We start from the raw sequence: 19,191 nt of genomic DNA on the forward strand, positions 1-19,191 counted from the left end.
GGTTAACTCATTGCATATACAAGAGAAAACATAATATCCTGTAATGCTTTAAACCCATAATTCAGAATCCAAAATCGACATCTAACGACCTAGAAATTCCCTTACGACCTAACTATGCAACCATAATCAACTTTTAATAATTGGTACATAAACGCACAAATTTCTTTTTGGTGCATAAACACACAAATTTCATCTCTCTCCTTAACAAACAAAACTGGTGTGCTCCAAGGCGAAACATTAGGGCATATGAAAAACTTTGCTTAATAGTTCATATTTCTATGAATTGAGCTACTTTATCCCACCTATAGAAACTTCTTGCTATCAACCCAATTTTATTAACAAGTCTATCTTCTATGCCGGTGGTGATCTTGGAAGTTCTAACTTTCTTACTCTTGTGCATGTACCACTTTTGTCGACCTCGAGCTGGATTATATTATTTTTTTCAATCAAAATGATGACTTTGCTAGTTTATGTTTTCAACTTTCACACAACGTCAAAACCTCTTGGGTTTTGCTAATACCTTCAACGATATTCCTTTTACTAATAAAGATTCAACTTCGCCAATCCAGTGGTTTCTAAACGATTATTACTTTTAACAACTTTACTTAAGATTATCTTTCTTTAACTTTTTGCTTGGAAAAAGATTCCCATGCTAAATTGAGCTTCACCAACACCTTATGCAAATTTTTCCACTAATAAATAATAAGATCCAAAGTTCTAAATAGTAACAAGAGATTATTCTTTTACAACGAAGCTTACACTTTGTAACCACTCATATCATGTCTTAAAATCCAAACCATACACAAGTACTAAGAGTCTTGGACACATTAGTTTCTTTTTACCTATCCAAAATAATAAAGCCTTTCCTAGTCTCTGTCTCTATCAAATCCAATAAATTCAATATGTTTTTTATTTTTTGCTTTCCCAAATGGAACATAATTTGTATACTAAAACATATGACTATTGCAACTCTTTTATAATATATAATTCATTTTCAAACTTTAGTATTCCCCAGACATTGCCTTAAAACTCCAAATACTTTTTTTTTTCTCTTTACATAGTTAATTAAACTTAGTCTTTTCATCACAACAAAATACGAAAACAAAATCAAAGTACGTTGAGATCAATAGTTCAATCTAACAACTTCTTTTCCCCCATTTTAATCCAACTCTATTTTTAACCATCTTGGCTTCCTTGCCAAAATCATCTTACCGAAGTCCTATAAGGAGTTCTTCATATTATCACTTATACACCTACTAGATTTTTCCTTTTTAGACACGTTACCTGAAGAAACAAAACACGACACCTTACTCAATCCACCAATCCCTGATACCACTAGAATGATTATATATGAAACATCATCAAATTTGATGTTTCAATCCAATTTGATAAGTTTTCTAACCATGAATTTAACCTACATAAGTAGATTCATTTTTATGTTTCCATATTTCATAATGTTTCACTTTCTTTCACACTACTATTAAATATTCAACAAAAATTACAAAAAGGGTTTTCTTTCATGTTGTTTTAAAATAAATAAACCAAATCTCCAAATTTCATTTACTACAAACTTCTTCAATTTAAAAATTATAAATATTTAAGATTTTTCACAAATATTTTAAATAAATAAACTAAAATGCTCTTTAATATTTTTTCTTTAAAAAATCCCATGACTGAAATTATGAGGTCAAAATTTTGACATTCGTTGGATACAAAATTAAATTCAAATAAAATTTTCTTAGTCTTTGACTATTCATAATTATTGCCATTAACAATCATCAATAAAATATTTAAAAATCAATAAAAATAAAAAGTAATCAATTTTTTTTTAAATACATAGGTAGTCATTTTCTTTAAATCAATATGAAAAAAATAAACTTTTGTTCTTTGATAAGTGCATGGTGTGTTAATACTCTCCTACACAAAAGACATCCGAACTCTTTTTCTTTTATTTATAGCATATTTTGAGTGCTAGTCGCAAGCTCTAAATCAAAATTGGTAGTGACTTTATTTTTCTTCTCTTGGAACAAAGTCGATCGTCCATGTCATGAACCTGTAGCGACAATGAGTGTAACTCAACAAAACCTACATTCTTGACAAAGAAATTACTTATTGTGTTTACTACAATGATGAAGACGTACATTTTTTTTTAATGTTGGTATGAAAAATTATAAATATATAAATAAATAAAACATATATTTTTTTAAGTACAACTATGGAAAAAATTGGGATTAAACCTCTAACATGAAAAGGATAAAATAATTTCCTTTGACAATTAAAATAATAGTTAACACTAAAAATCTTTTAATTTATAATTTTCCACATCAACATTAATAATAACAATATTATTATTATAAATAAATAAATAAATAAATCAATCAATAATTGTTGTTAACCAACTCAAACTTTTTCATAAAAAGTAACATTAGAGTGAGGGACATTTTAAAACCAAACGAAACTATTCCTGAAAATTCAAGATAAAAAAATAAATAGAAAAATTCAAAAAATATTGCAAAAATTACAAAACTACTTAAAATTTAAATATTTTTTAAATATTTTTTTTATATTTAAAAGACCCAAAAATAAATATAAATAAATAAAGACAGCAAAATACCTTTGCCCTAACCATCGTCTTCTTCTCTCTCTCACGATACTCTGGCTTTGAGTTTTTCCGATTACCCTTCGTACTCTTAACACTCTCTGGTTTTAGATAGCGACATCAGATCTTCAGTTTTCCGTCCTCATTCCACGGTATTATATTGTTTCGTTAACATTCTCTCTGTTTCTTCGTCTTGTGGTTGATTCTTGGGAGAATTTCGGAATTTTTCAATTTTTTTTTTTCAAATTTTCATTTTGGGAATTCTGACGCTGTTTCTTGAAAACCCTATTAATTTTATTAAATCTCTAATTTTCGTTTATGTTTGTGTTTCATTTCGGTGGGGTACTTGTTTATATGTGGGATTCTTTCTTTTCTTTTTTTTTTTTGTTGATTTTTATGGATAGCTTTGTTCTGTTTGAAGTATTTATATTGGACGAAGGGAACTGCATTGATTTTGGTTGAATTTTTAAGATTTTTGTCATTGAAGTTTCTACTAATTTTCGGACTTTTCAAGATATCTGTGGGGGAACTTCATCCATGAGGACTTGGGGTTTCTGTGTTGGACTTGTATTTATTAACTCATCTTGTTATATTCAAGCTTCCGTGTTCTTGTTGGATTGAAATGGTGGGTATGAAAACTAGAATCTTGTTAAATGACAGAAGTTTTGAAAGAAGTAGTTAGTTGTATGAATGAGGTGCAGTAGTACGTATATTAGCATAATCTAAAACGAGAAAGTGGACCAAAGCTCAGTGAACCGAGCAGTCTGGGTTTTAGTGTTGGAGAAAACTGTAACAAATCAAACCCAGTGCGCCCCCTAATGGTCTAGATGTTCATAGATTTCACAATGTTTACGTGTAATTGAGTGGCATTTCATTATATACTAGTGGCCTTTCTGCTGTCTGAGCTTTAATTTTTTCTATTTCATACCAATTAGTTTAGTAACTATTTTGTTTATAGTTTTCTGCTTTTAAAATTTTGCTTAATTTCTCCTAAATTTCATACTATGGTTTTCACATTTCTTGAAGAAACACTTGAATTATTAGTCAAATTCTAAAAACAAAAGCATGTTTTTGAAAACTAATTTTTTTAGTTTTTAGATTTTGGCTTGGTTTTTGAAAACGTTGATGGAAAGCAGATAACAACAAAGAAACTTATAGGTGGGAGTAGTGTTTATAAGCTTTATTTTGAAAAACCAAAAACCAAAGAAACTTGTATCTTTTTGGAGGAATCTTTTGTAATCCCACGATGGGCTCATTTTGTAACGCTTTGGATATTCAATTCATCAATGAAATTATTTCTTATCCAAAAAAGAAGTAAAATAATTACTAAATGGGACCTTAGATGTTCATTGCCTCGGCGGTTTCTTTTTTGCATTTATGACACCTGTAGAGTTTTCTGTCTTATCTTTTGTTCCTTTAACTATGGGGGCATACCATAGTTCGCTTGAATACTTAGTGTCTGTTTAGTCATTAATGATAATTACCCATTAGTTCTTATACTTTGTTTGATGATGTTGAATAAATTTAATGACTAATATCTGATCAGGTATAAGAAGTTGGTTGTGCAGATAGAAGAAAATTAGAGATGAGTATTGGTGGTGAAAAAGGTTCTGCATCAACAAAGACACCTGCAGACTTTCTCAAATCAATTCGGGGTCGTCCCGTAGTTGTGAAACTCAATTCTGGTGTTGACTACCGAGGTATATTTGTTTTCTACTTTTCTTTTACCTTGGGCCTTGGATAGGTCTCTAGTTGTTCAATTTCGTCTTTTAATCTCAGAATTGTATCATTACTTTATTAATCTCTAGAAGAAAACAACACTTGCAAATGTTAGGGCACTATCCTTTTTTTGCTCTTCCCTGTTGACAAATGCATCATTAGTCAACCCTTTTTATTTCCATATAATCTCTTTATTATGACCTCATTTGGACATTATATGTTCCATAGGTTGTCCAACTGTGTCCTTGAGTTTGTATAATCTCTTTAGCAATTCCTTGCTCTTCAAACCTGACTTCTTTGTAATTTTTCTAACATGAACAGAAATTTCACGGAGCAGAACTGAAAGAATACAAAAGAGGCATATAGAAAAGTGCCCAAAAAGCTGAGCCAAAGATAAAATAAAACCTAATGCCCTATCAAGATAAAAAAGGGCTCCAATCCAGAACAGTCAGACCAAGAAAATTATTAGGGAAGACTTTTGAAACAGATGTCGAGAGAGAGGCATTAAACATGACAAGAGCACACACATTCCTAAGACCTCTCAATCCCTCTAAAATTTTGTCATTGATCTGCAACTGGATGTTCCATAAAATAGCAAAGAAACGAGTTTGTCAAAGCGTACAATCTTATCTTCAAAATGAAAATGGAATAAGACCTCTTCCATCATGAGACAACAATCTGATAGAAATGTCAAGGGACAATTTATATGGCAAGCTAACGTGTGTGCTTTGGTGTGGGGGCTGTGGGATAGGAACAGTAGCATTTTTAGAGGTGTGGAGCGAGAAAGTAGGGATGTTTGGGCCCCTGTAGGTTCGGTTTCTCTCTAAGCGTTGGTGTCTAATTCTTTTTATTTATCCATTTGGTCATATTTTGGGTGGCTAGAGTTTCTTTAGCAGGATTCTTTTATTTTGTGGGCATGGGATTTCTTGGACGCTATTGTATCCTTTCATTTTTTCTCCATGAGAATGTGGTTCCTTTCTTTTAAAAACAAAAGAATAGTATAGGAATGTTATTAGGGAATTAAGGGTATGTTAGAATTTTTATTTTTATTTTTATTTTTATGGAAGCAACCTTCCCTGGAAAAGAAATGAAAGGTTATAAGAGCATACAGAAAAGCAAACCCACAAAATGAGGGAGCCCCACCACAAGAAAAGGCTTCAACTAAGTAAAATGGTTGCCTACGTATTAGTTACAAAAAAAAAAAAAAAAAAAAAAAAATCCTCGGAAACTTAAAGGAAAACACGAAATTTAACAAGAGTTTGTTAGTAATGTAGGGAAGTTATAGCGATTTGTTATAAATAGAGTGTTTGGGTGGAAGGTCCAATTACCTGGAAGTTTTGTATTTCTTCATCCTGTCTTTCAATACTATTTTAGCTATTATTTGGGTTCTATCACAATCACAGATATGGCTATGCACACACCAAAAGTCTCCAAAAAACAGTTCCAAATCGTGATAGCATGCTTGCAACATTACGAATGCGTCGGGGATTCTCACCACCAAGCAACCTTACCCAGAAATAGGTGTTTGAACCATTCCTGACAGCAATTAATTGGAGAAGAAGGGGGGAATTGCACTAAGTGATGACTTTCCAAGGATTCTTGAAAGTTTCTTTCGACCCTCTCCTTGAGGTTCATTCGAAAGGGTGAGGACCGTATGCCTTGTGCAGCGAAGGAAAACTCCACGACCATTTAGCCAAAAAGCCTTACTACAAATCCTCAAATTGCCAATACCCAACCCTGCAAACTCAGTAGGTCTCATAAACCCTCTCCTAACTAACCAAATGTGAACTGCCCTTCTCGTCAACACCTTCAAACATGGACAATTTGTTTCACAAATGTTGTTTTGATTTTAAACATGACCATTTGTCGTCCTTTGTATAGGACCATTATCTTTTCTCGTGTACTATTAACTGTTGAAAAATGTTGAAAATAGGATTTTTACTCTAGGGATATTTTTGTAATTGCCTTTAACCCTAGGGTTCTCTACAAGTCTATTTATTCACCCTGTTCTCATGTATTCAATGTATTAGTTTTATAATAATAAAAGAAAAGATCTGTATCGTGGTTTTTCTCCCTGGTCTAGGGTTTCCACGTAAATATTGTGTTTTTTCTCTATTATTATTTTCATCATGGTATAGAGCAAAGGGACGAAATCCTAGCCATTATGGAAAAAAACCATCCACAATCGCCTTCCACTGGTGGATCTTCAAGTTTTGATATGCAAACCACTATTAGGGTTGCGGTTAAGGAGTGTTTTCAAGCTGCCCTACCAGACTTAATCTCCGCCGTCCGATTGCAGGCAACCAATTCTTCAGGAAACCATCCGGTTGCAACGGGATCACAGTCGCCGATCAGGAACAGCCCAAGAACGTTGACGGACAAAGGCATTTTCGACGTGCAGGCAACCGCCGAGCTTCCGATCGCTCCTCCTCGGCTATCTGAGTTTTCGATCGCCGATTATGGGGTTTTGTCTTCTATCGAACCCACTTTTCCGATCGATGAAGCAGCATCGCCTAGGGTTTCATCTTCGACCTCCTTCAGAAACACGACCATGCTGCCGGTGTACACCCAAGGAGTCGCGACAGACCCGGTGAGTTATTCCGTCCGGCAAGGAGAGCAGAATCTCTCCGATTCTGTTCTCGGTTCGTTTGACCAGAGGGATAAGAGATTTTCCGGCAACCATCTTGAGCAGCGCAGCCGATCAGGGCCTTCTCATCTACCGGCGATCTCTCAGCCGGCTACCAGTACCCCGCCAGCGACCATGGCGACTCAGTTTCCACCTGGTTGTAGTTCGGTTCATTACTCCAATGATGTGAGACATCGGTTGGCCTTTTTGCATCAGCAGATTTCAGATACAATGCTTGGCACAACTTCCCAATTGCCTACTGGTCCAGAGAATCCGGTAAACTCGTTATCTATTTTGCCCAATACAAATTACTTAACTGGTTCAGTAGGCAATTCTGCAGGAGTTCTGGTTGGAGAAAAACTGAATGGGGGGAATTACTTCTCATGGTCCCAGTCAATTCGAATGGCTCTAGAAGGTAGGCACAAATTCGGATATTTGACCAGAGAAATTCCACAACCCATCCCAGGTGATCCTCAAGAAAGAATCTGGAAAGGGGAGGACTCTTTGCTACGGTCTGTTCTTATCAACAGTATGGAGCCCCAGATTGGTCGGCCTCTTCTATATGCAACAACTGCAAGAGATATCTGGGAGGCAACTAGGGACTTGTACTCACAACGACAAAACGCATCCCGGTTGTACACTTTACATAAACAAGTCCATGAATGCAAGCAAGGAAACATGACTGTTACGTGCTACTTCAATAAGCTGTTAGTTTTTTGGCAAGAAATGGATTTGTGCCGGGATTATCTGGAACTGCACACAAGATAGGGCATAGTATTTGAAGCTTGAAGAGGCAGATCGGGTTTATGTGTTTTTGGTCGGATTAAACCCAAAATATGATAGTGTTCGAAGTCGCTTATTGGGTCAACGACCTATCCCGTCTCTCCGAGAGGTGTGTTCCGAGATTCGTCTAGAAGAAGACCGATCACAGGCTATGAACAATCTGGTGATTGCCTTTATTGATGCATCAGCCTTTGTCTCAAAGGCGTCCAATTTCGACAGTGACAAAAAGCCCATACTTGTCTGTGAGCACTGTAAGGAGCCGTGGCATACGAAGGACCAATGTTGGAAGTTGCACGGCAGGCCCCCGAACAGTAAGAAACGACAGTCCCATGATAGATCAAACTCCGGACGTACTTCTGTAAGTGATCTAGTTATTGAAAATTCACAGCATCAGTCATTAGCCCATAGTAAGACCAATGTGAATGCCGTCGGAGTAAGTGCCATTGCTCAAGCAGGTACATTCTCAGCTCTTGGTCTTGTTAGCATTAATGGCAAGAAACCCTGGATCGTAGATTCAGGGGCCACAGATCATCTCACTAGTTCTTCAGAATTGTTTGTTACTTACTGTCCGAGTGCGGGGACTGAACGTATCAGAATTGCAGATGTGTCTTTTGCCCCAGTTGCAGGAAAAGGGGAATACTTTTCCTCTTGATGGTTTTATTTTACGTGATACTCTTCATGTGCCACAAATATCGTATAATCTTTTATCGGTCAGTAAAATTACAAGAGATCTGAACTGTAAAGCTATTTTTTCACCAGACTCTGTTGTGTTTCAGGATCAGAAGTCGGGGATGACGATTGGCACTGCCCGGCATGATAGGGAGCTCTACTTTCTTTCTGACGAGACTTCTTCTAGGGAGGATCACACCGCTGGTTTTATGTCTTTAAAGTTTTATACTTCTGAAAATGACTTTATGTTATGACATTATCGTTTAGGCCATCCGAACTTTCAGTATATGAAATATTTATTTCCACATCTATTTCGCAATATTGATATAGCATCTTTAACTTATGATGTATGTATTTGTGCCAAACAAAGTCGTATTTCGTTTCGTTCTCAACCATATAAGCCATCTAGTCCCTTCTCCCTTATTCATAATGATGTTTGGGGACCATCACCAACCACTACCTCTATTGGTAAACATTGGTTCGTCACCTTCATAGACGACCATACACGTCTTACTTGGGTGTTCTTACTAGCCGATAAGTCAGAGGTGTCGTCTACCTTTAAACAATTTTATACTATGATTGAAACCCAGTTCCATGCCAAAATTGGGATTTTAAGGAGTGATAATGGACGAGAGTTCTTTAATACCTCTATTCATGACTTTCTTGTGTCTAAGGGAATTGTTTATCAGAGCTTGTGTGCTATACTCCTCAACAAAATGGAATAGCCGAGCGTAAAAATCGCCATCTGGTGGAAGTTGCCCGGTCTTTAATGTTATTTGCTACTCTTCCGTCCTATCTATGGGGAGATGCCATTCTTACAACAGCTCACCTCATCAACCGTATGCCGTCTCGTGTCCTTGACTTTCATAATCCTTTAGACCTTTTCAAAGAATCCTTTCCGACTACTCGTTTGATTTTCGATGTACCCCTCCGTGTCTTCGGCTGTGTCGCTTTTGTCCACTCTCAAGGCCCAAATCGCACAAAATTTCACCCTTGTGCTAAAAAATGTGTCTTTGTTGGGTATCCCCTTCATCAACGTGGATATAAATGCTATCATCCATCCTCTAGAAAATATTTTCTCTCCATGGATATTACCTTTGTTGAAGACCAACATTTCTTTCCCGTTAGTAATCTTCAGGGGGAGAGTCCAAGTGAAGAGCCTAACTGGTCCACCTATGCTATTCCCTTAGGGATTCCACTCTGATCCCTTCCACTAGTTCTGAAAGAGCCTACCCTGTTCTCCCTACCAACCAGCTTCTTTGGATAACCTACTATAGGAAGAATCGTCGAAAGGAAGAATTGCCACCTGTTAATCCGTCGGCTCCGGTCCAGGAGTCAGAACCGACATCTGGTTCAGGTACGTGTATTCCTGAAACTAATGAAGTTGATATATATATGGAGACTGATAAGTGCAGGGACGAAAAAGATGAAGGAGGTTGAAATGGCCATAACGAATATGTGACAGATGAAGAAACAGCTGAAAGAGAGAATAATAAAAGGAAAAGCCCTGTTGTTGACAAAGAAATGGAAGATAAAAGTCCTGTTGTTGACAAAGGAGTGGAAGATATTACTAAAAATCTTGAGTTACAGGTGACCAGTCATGCTGAGAAACCGAGAGAAGTGGAAAATCGTGATGCCTCTCTCGACCTTCCGATAGCACTAAGGAAAGGTACTCGCTCATGTGCAAAGTACTCTATGCACAGCTACTTGATGTATAATAACTTGTCTTCCGAGTTTAAAGCATTTACCACTAGCTTGGACACCATAATAATTCCAAGCAATATCCGTGAAGCCATGGAGAACTCTGAATGGAAATCGGCTGTTATGGAAGAAATGAGGGCGCTTGAGACAAATGACACATGGGAATAGGTGCCTTTACCATAAGGACACAAGACAGTTGGTTGCAAATGGGTTTTCACTGTAAAATACAAATCAAATGGGACGATTGATCGGTATAAGGCCAGACTTGTTGCTAAAGGTTTTACCCAGACTTACGGAGTCGATTATTCTGAAACATTCTCTCATGTAGCTAAACTCAATACTATTTGTGTATTGTTGTCAATTGCTGTTAACAAAGATTGACCACTATATCAATTGGACGTTAAAAATGTGTTCCTTAATGATGAACATGAAGAGGAGGTCTATATGAGCCCGCCTCCTGGATTTGAAAGTCAGTTCAAGCACAAGGTTTGCAGACCGAAGAAATCCTTATATGGTCTGAAACAATCCCCAAGGGCTTGGTTCGATAGGTTTACTACATTTGTTAAGCACAAGTTTACAACCAAGGGCACTCAGATCATACACTATTTACAAAACGATCTGTTTCCAGGAAGGTTGCTGTTCTCATAGTGTATGTTGATGATATTGTTTTGTCCGGTGATGATGAGAGTGAAATTATGAGGCTTAAAATGAGAATGGCCAAAGAATTTGAAATTAAAGACCTTGGTAAGCTGAGATACTTCCTGGGAATGGAGGTAGCTCGATCAAGAGAAGGTATTTCAGTATTGCAAAGAAAATATACACTTGATTTACTCAAAGAGACAAGCATGATTGGCTGTAAACCTGTTGACAAACCTGTGGAGTATAATGCAAAACTTGGTGTTACAAACAACGAGGTTCCTGTGAGCAAGGAAAGGTACCAGAGGTTGGTTGGAAAGCTGATCTACCTAGCGTTGTGAGCCAGTTTATGCAAGCTCCGTATGAGGAACATATGAATGCAGTTGAGCGTATCCTTCGATATTTGAAGGGAAACCTCGATAAGGGCTTAATGTTTAAAAAATCTGGGAAAAAACGATTGAAGCCTATACAGATTCTGATTGGGCAGGCTCTGTTATTGATAGAAAGTCAACTTCTGGATATTGTATCTTTGTCTGGGGTAACCTTGTCACTTAGCGAAGTAAGAAACAGGGAATAGTGGCAAGTAGTGCTGAAGCTGGGTATAGGGCAATGAATTTGGGAATATGTGAAGAAATCTGGTTATATAAGGTGTTGACTGATCTTTACCAAGATAGGGAGCTTCCAATGAAGTTGTTTTGGGATAATAAAGCTGCAATAAAAACATTGCGAACAACTCAGTTCAACATGAAAGAATCAAACATGTAGAGATTGACCGACACTTCATTAAAGAAAGATTGGATAACGGGAGCATTTGTATTCCCTATATTCTGTCTAATCAACAAGTGGTAGATGTTCTCACCAAGGGGCTGCTTAGACCAAATTTTGCCTATTGTCTCAGCAAGTTGGAGCTTATCGACATTTATGCACCAACTTGAGGGGAGTGTTGAAAATAGGGTTTTTACTCTAGGGGTATTTTTGTAATTGCCTCTAACCCTAGGGTTCTCTACAAGTCTATTTATTCACCCTATTCTCATGTATTCAGTGTATTAGTTTTATAATAATAAAAGAAAAGATCTGTACCGTGGTTTTTCTTCCTGGTCTAGGGTTTCCATTACTCTGTTATTATTTTCATAAAAAAAATATATATATATATAAAATCTATGTTGAATTATAATGTGAAGATCCCATTCTATGTTTCATTGTAAAGGTATTCTTGCCTGTCTGGATGGATACATGAATATAGCAATGGAGCAGACCGAAGAATACGTGAATGGACAGTTGAAGAACAAATATGGCGATGCTTTCATCCGCGGAAACAATGGTACATATTGAAATAGCAACTTTGACAATCTAATCGTCTTGACTCTCTATTGTTGAGAATAATCTAAGGTTCTATTTGTTAATGCAGTTCTTTACATCAGTACTTCGAAGAGGACATTAGCAGAAGGGTCGTCTTAGCTACGCTAAGAATCTGGATAGGAAATGAGAGATAAGTCGCGGAATTGGAAATTGATCATTGAAATAGAGAATCCAACCGTGTCGCCATGATGTTCTGTTCTTGTTCTTGTGAACAACTTCAATCAAAAATCTTGTTTAGTTAGAAATGGAATGCAAATTATGATGAACCTTTGGACCTTTCTTTTATTGAAATTACTGATCTGATCTGCTTTGCATTTTTTTTTTTATAGCTTTCTTATGTTCGAGCTAACGTTCAAATAATTAAAGATAAAATTATTGTCATTGGATTAACCATGAAATTTGATGTTTCGCAAGAAGACGACAGGCTTCGTAGGCAAATGATTTTAAAAATATTTTATTGTTAATTAGGTCGAGACAAATGGTTTATTTAGACATGAGGTCGTCTTTTTCTGTTGCATTTCATGTATTTCATTGAGGCCATGTTTAGGTTGGTGTAATTTGGACCATCTAACTGGAATGATGTTATTGTGTTTGTTGGTGTTTACTCATCAATTTTTTCAAAAGTAGTATTATTGTGATTGAGACGATTTATTTCACGTCATTAATTGGAAGGTAAAATTAAAAATACTAAATTACCTTCATTAAATATTTTTCGATGGACCAAGCGGCATGAAGAATGATCAAGTGGCACGAAGGTTTAACACAAGAATAGTAAACGTACATTGGTGCTCACATCTAGTGATTCTAAATAGGATGAGTTTTCATCTGGTTGGATGGGAGTGTCTAGGGTTTGTTTACTTTTTGTTTGGTGAGGTGAATATGAAATCTCTACTCCATCATTTTCTTCATTTTCTAATCATATTATATATATTTTTAACTTCTTTATGAAATGAAATTCCTTCTCGTTGATTTTGTTTTTCTGTCCATTTTTTTGTTTGGTTCATGGGATTGCTTTAAGGAACTAATAATAACACATGCATTCAACGAATAGGGTGACTCAAAAAGTTTTGTGCCAACATTATCAATATCGATTGATAGACACAATAGGTCGGTAAGCATTTGAAAAGTTGGAATATGTAAAATTTATGAAATAAGTATCGATCAACGTACTAGTTAGTCGATAAATTTGACCGTACTCAGACAATAAAGTTCTTCTCAATATTGTAGTTATCGGTGGATCATCATAAACATCAATAAGCGTAGGAACAAATGGGGTTATAAAACTATTCAAATAGCAACTACCGATACCGATCAAACTAACATAAAAAAAAGATAAATCCTGCAATATTGTTATTGTTATTGACTATATGGTTGGAAATGGTAGATCAATAGGCATACCAGCAAATGGACTTATAAAATATTTACTGATCGGTGCATTCATAAAGTTGTATGTTATGATATCTGAGGATAAAAGATGGAAAGTCGACATAAAATATTTTTATAAAATAGGTGGGTCCCACTACATATTAAAAAAACAATCGGATTGAGCACCTTCCGAAACTCAATCAACTTACAAGATTTGATTACAGATGGTACGATGGATCCTACATCTAATTGCGATTATGGAGGAATGTGTAAACAACATCAAAAGCAATCAAACGGGCCTCACAAACCAAATAGTAATATATTGATATCCATTAACTCAACGTAAACGTGGCATAAGTTTAAAATGTGATACTATTTTTTTTTTTAATCAAAAAGTTGAAATGATATTTTATTAGATATGATTTAGACACTAGATTATAATATCAACGAGTGCAACAATTATAAATTAGATATTTGAATAAATAATCTCGAGAGAGTGAATATATATCAATTAGTGCTAAACTACGTTCATTAGAGACTAGAATTAAAGTTTTTCATAAGAAAAAATAATGTCAGACTTTTTTATGACAACTTTTCAATTGTATTTTAGAAATAATTATTGTGCTAAATATATTAAAACCTTTTGAATTGCACATCATTTTAAATTCTTTGATATATCTTTGAATCTTTATTAATGAATGCAAAACAACCACGTGAGCATAAATAAAGGATGTTTTTAAATATAGAAAAATAAATTAAAATATTTACAAAATATAGCAAAATTTTAGAACCATCAATAATAGATACTGATAGACACTGATATCATTGATGGTTCTAAAATTTTGCTATATCTTGTAAATATTTTCAATAGTTTTACTAGTTAAAATAATTTTTCTAGATATAATAGCGTCGTATTAATTTTTTTTAGTCGTAATTTTATTAAGTTTAATTGTTATATTAAATATTTAAGTATAGTATGAAAGATTTATTTAACAATTAAGTAACTAATTTATGTTATCTTATTATTAAATAAATTATTTATATGAATATAATTAAAGAGGACTTTAGTAATTGCCACCTCAAGTGAATGTCTACAATTTTAATAACTGCAGAGGTATATCTCTTCTATTAGTATTAGTTTTACGTGGCACACTTCTTTGAGGAACATAAGTTATAGTATTCTGAATTAAAACCCCAACATGATACAACTTTTCAAAAATTAAAGTTTTCTGCAATTTTTTTAAAACAAAAATTAAGTAATTCTTTTATCATTAATTATTAATTGTTAATAGTATAGTTTGTAAACTGGGGAATTAAATAAGGAAAACAAATCATAATATAAAAATGAATTAAGGTGAAGGGATTGGAATTCTCCGCAGATTGGATGCATCGGTCTCTAGATTTTTTTTTATAGATCATACACAATTCAAAGGAATAGAAACAATTGATAAACATTATTAAATTAAGCATGCTACTAATGTGAAAATGGAGAAAAGAGATAAAGTATCACATACCCGTTGAAGACCAATTCTTCACGTTCCTTCAATCCACATCGTCTTCTCCCTATCTCACGAACACTGTAACCAGACACCACCATGGGATCTTCCCCATTATTCTCAGGGACGAGAATCGTGCAGAGGTGTGAGCTTACACTTAATTTTAGTAAGAGGGAAGGGAAGAAGAGTATTGAGAGATATTTTCTTCTTTGTAAACTTATCTGTATAACACAGAAAGCAAGAGGAGAAAGAGAGAGAATGAGAGAGAAATCCTCTCTATTTTTTTCCTCGTTTGTTACATGACACCATTTGAGAAAATAATGGTGAGGGAGTTATAATCCTCTCCTCTTTAATTTTAATTAAATTAAATTCAAATTCAAAAATTTAGATTTATATATACACATATATATATTAATCGCTTATTATATATACAAACTATATGTTATATCATATATAATATAAACTATAATTTATTATATTCTCTCAAATAACCTAAGGTATTAATATAAATCATATTCATATTAATTTTAACTTATAGTTTTTATAGGAATGACATTCATATAAATTAATATTTGAATCACATCCAAATAACCCGTCTCAACAAACTATATAAATTTAATGTGAATCATATTCATATTAATTATAACACATAGTTTTTATGTCAATCATCTTTACATCATGAATATTTGAATCATATTCAAATATTTATTTCTCTCATAAAACTATATAAATTTAATATGAATCATATTCATATAATTAATATTTGAATCACATTCAATTATTTATTATTCTCATAAAACTATATAAATTTAATATGAATCATATTCACATTAAATTTTAACATATAGATTTTATATGAATCATATTCATACAATTAATATTTGAATTATAATCAAATATTTACTTCTCTCATAAAATTATATATGTATCAATATACATTATTTAATTATATCTTATACAATTAATTTTCACTTTAAATTAAACCAAAATTAATTTGATTCTCACCGGTTCTCATTGAGCTAACGAGAGGACCTTCATATAAATTAAAGCTCCAACAATATAAGATCAATTAATTAAACTTTTTTAATTAAATTAATCAACAATCATTAACTGTCGGTCACTCCACTAAAGACTGATAGCTGAACTCTTCACACTATAGATATATTTTTGTGTCCATTGCATATAATCAATCAACAGTGCGTTGATCCTTCACAAATTGTTCGTAAGTACAGCTAGGTCAAATTACCGTTTTACTCCTATAGTTATATCTAACTCCTTAAGTACCACTAATCCCTCTAATGAACAATTAGTCATAGTCCAACTATGATCGAACACCTCTCAAGCTAGGAGAGGGTGAGTCGCCTCATTGTTCAAGCCCCAGAATTAGCCCTTATAGAAGCAATTTATCTTCTTATCCTAACTACAAGGAAGGAGTGAATTTCTTCTTGTGTAGTTGTGTTCCTAGCTCTCCAATCAGACGAGTCCCCAAAATGATAGGTTTATTGAGTCAGCGAATTTGGCCATTCTCACCCATACAAAACAAATGATCGCCCTCATAGGCAAGAGTTCACAACTCACTAAGGATTAAGATCAAGTCACCTATGGTCATCCTACTGAAATGTAAATCCTTTTTGCAACGATGTTATTAAGAGAGACTTAATATTTCGCGATTCAATCTTTATACAAACTCTTTTGTATAGGATACCCTCACACACATGTTGATAACGGGTAGAAATACAAGTTATTATAGCTCAAATAAGTAAAACAATGAGAGAATGCAATGGTAAAAATGAGCAATATCATATCCAAAAGCGCTAAACTGAAGAAATTACGATCGCATGTGCCTATCGCATAAAAGCAGTTAATTTACCTATTTTATGCAAGAAAAATACGATGGCACAAGCAAAATTGTGATCCAAAGGAATTAAGCTTCAGCGCGCTTGAAGATTATGATGGAGCTATGCGATAACCTAAAAACACGCAACCGGTTCGATCAGCCCATCGCAATCAAGGAACCAACCCACCACAAGGCAGGATGTGATCAAAGATGATGCGGGCAACAGAGCAAATTTGGGAGTTGTATCCTTCCTTGACTCATTTTATTTCAATTTTGCACTTCTCGCATCTCATTTCAATATTGCTAAATTTTATTATCGCATCCTCTTTAGTTTGACGAAATCAGTGAATTTTGATTACTTTATTTTGTCACCGCATTCTTCCCTATACCAATTATGATTTCATGCCTTTATTTCTTACCGTATGTACTAGATCAACTTAATTTCAGGACAGTTAATTCATGAAACATTTCTAAAAGTTAGCGGTCCACCAACTTTCCTTCAAAACAATTTTTACGAAATTTCCTAAGAGCATCGCATGAGTTTTTCATCTATCAGCAATGAGGACATTGCTGTGTATAAATTTGGGGGTGCTAGTATTGTTATTTTCTACCTTGCTACTTTTAGAAATTTCAATAAAAAAAAAAAAATCATAACGTTGAGATCGGATCCCGCTCATAGTTGGATGTCTGCATGACACCCGTGAGGGCAAGCCAAAACGAAGGTGGGAATCATGATCAACGCATAAATCAAGAGATCACAACTCTACTGCCAAATAAAGAAATGGGGATGAGTTTAGACTGAGAAAGAGTGCCTTGATTGTAGTTGGATGCTCGCATGACACCCATGGGAGCAAGCCAAAACAAAGGCTGGGCATTTGGATCAGCGTAAGATCACAAAAGGAATATCTAAACTGCGCAAGGGTAAAAATCACTTAGAAACACCCCAGTTGGAGAAAGTTGAAATGAATCATGCGATGTCCTAGAAGCGAGTAAAGTTTTTTTGAAGGTTAAACTTGCGGTCCCTAAAAATTAGAAATATTTTAGGAAGGGATCAGGATAGAAATTAAGAAGGCGTTGGTTCATGAAATTTAAATAAGGCACCTTGAGAAGTCTAGGTAGGGTAAAAGCGGTTGACTTTTTAAAGAAAATCTTTAGTTTATGCTTGATGACAAGCATTGTTTTAAATTTGGAGGTGTGATAACTTGAGAGAGTAGTCTAAAGATAGAATTTAGACTTGAGAGAGTCAGATTAGAATCTAGGCTTGAGAGAGTCAGATTAGAACCGTAAGCAAGAAATAGAAACTTAGATATAAGTTCTATCGCTATTTACACATTGCATGCACCCTAGAAGTAGGATAACCCTAGAAGTAGGATATGATGATATACAGTCACCTTGTTTTATGTGTGCATCATTCATCATCACATAGACAAGAGTAGAAGCTTAGACATAAGTCCTATCGACTTTTTCGTATACATCGCATGCGTCTTAGAAATAGGAATTATGACATTTTGCATTGAGAGATGACGTGCTTTTATTTGTGTGTAGCATGATCGCATAACTTGTGCATAATCTTATGAAGTATTAGCTAAACCCCTTCTCAACCCCTTCATTGCATACTCATTGTAACTCTCGATTTTATCAACTCTTCGTTCAGACTCCGTCGCATAGGAAATATTCTTAATCAAAACACCATCCAACTCATTTGTTTTCACCATCGCAAGAGAATCAAAGTAACTGTCGTATATTTACTTAGTAGTCCCTGTGTTCGACCCTGGACTTACCAGGAAACCTAGTGAGGGTTATACTTAGGTCTTATTAGGAAAAATTGCATGTTCATCGCATAACACATCACTGCAAACTCACACCATAATCGCATCACAATTCACACGCATCACATGTCTCCACAAGAATGATCAGGGTTAGATCATTTGTAGTACTTTACAATAATTGTAACAATTACAAAGCGGGTCGTATTAGTAGTATTACCAAGATAAGACACCCAACCTTATCCACATACTACAGACCATTTAGGTTATCCTTTAAACATGATCCACATGGGTATGCCTCTGTTGAGAATGGTGTCCTAAATCTCCTTGTCATCTCGTAGTTTGTAAACTCTGTATAAACAAATTGTTGTTAATAAAATAAGTGTTATTTTATGAGCATATACTCAATCCAATAAACTAAGATACGAGGTTATTTCATGTAATTTAAACAAGTATGTAGAGACATACAAGTAGATCTTGTTTAAATAGTAACCTAAACAATCTGTAGTAGATGCATAAGGTTGAGTACCTTATCCTGGTGACATTATGGATACGACCTGCTTTGTTGGTGTTACAAGTGTTGTAAAGTTCTATAAATAATCTGATCCTGATCATTCATGTGGAGACATACGAGC

The 19,191-nt window shown here is 34.6% G+C and overlaps 1 protein-coding gene across 3 annotated transcripts; it reads left to right on the forward strand.

The window, feature by feature from the left end:
• Window positions 1–2,593: 2,593 nt before the first annotated feature.
• On the forward strand, window positions 2,594–12,406 carry LOC120069507 (sm-like protein LSM36B). Of its 3 annotated transcripts, none has more exons than XM_090315545.1 (4): window positions 2,594–2,751; window positions 4,168–4,299; window positions 11,941–12,054; window positions 12,142–12,406. In XM_090315545.1, the coding sequence occupies exons 2-4, from the start codon at window positions 4,185–4,187 to the stop codon at window positions 12,189–12,191; spliced, it is 279 nt and encodes a 92-aa protein (XP_090171671.1). In that variant the 5' UTR covers window positions 2,594–2,751; window positions 4,168–4,184; the 3' UTR covers window positions 12,192–12,406. The 3 variants fall into 3 exon arrangements, with proteins under 3 accessions (XP_090171671.1, XP_038877209.1, XP_090171670.1); XM_039021281.2 differs by having other exon boundaries at window positions 2,596–2,751; window positions 4,146–4,299; XM_090315544.1 differs by lacking the exons at window positions 2,594–2,751; window positions 11,941–12,054; window positions 12,142–12,406 and adding an exon at window positions 4,640–8,497 and having other exon boundaries at window positions 4,151–4,299.
• The last annotated feature ends 6,785 nt before the right edge of the window (window positions 12,407–19,191 follow it).

The sequence above is a fragment of the Benincasa hispida genome, chromosome 7 (genome assembly GCF_027475165.1).
Source record: "Benincasa hispida cultivar pf3 chromosome 7, pf3_genome.v1.1, whole genome shotgun sequence".
In the NCBI taxonomy this organism is placed as follows: Eukaryota; Viridiplantae; Streptophyta; class Magnoliopsida; order Cucurbitales; family Cucurbitaceae; genus Benincasa; species Benincasa hispida.

Coding starts and splice junctions, on each gene's coding strand:
- LOC120069507 (XM_090315544.1), top strand. CDS start 6,483: ATGGAAAAAAACCATCCACAATCGCCTTCCACTGGTGGATCTTCAAGT.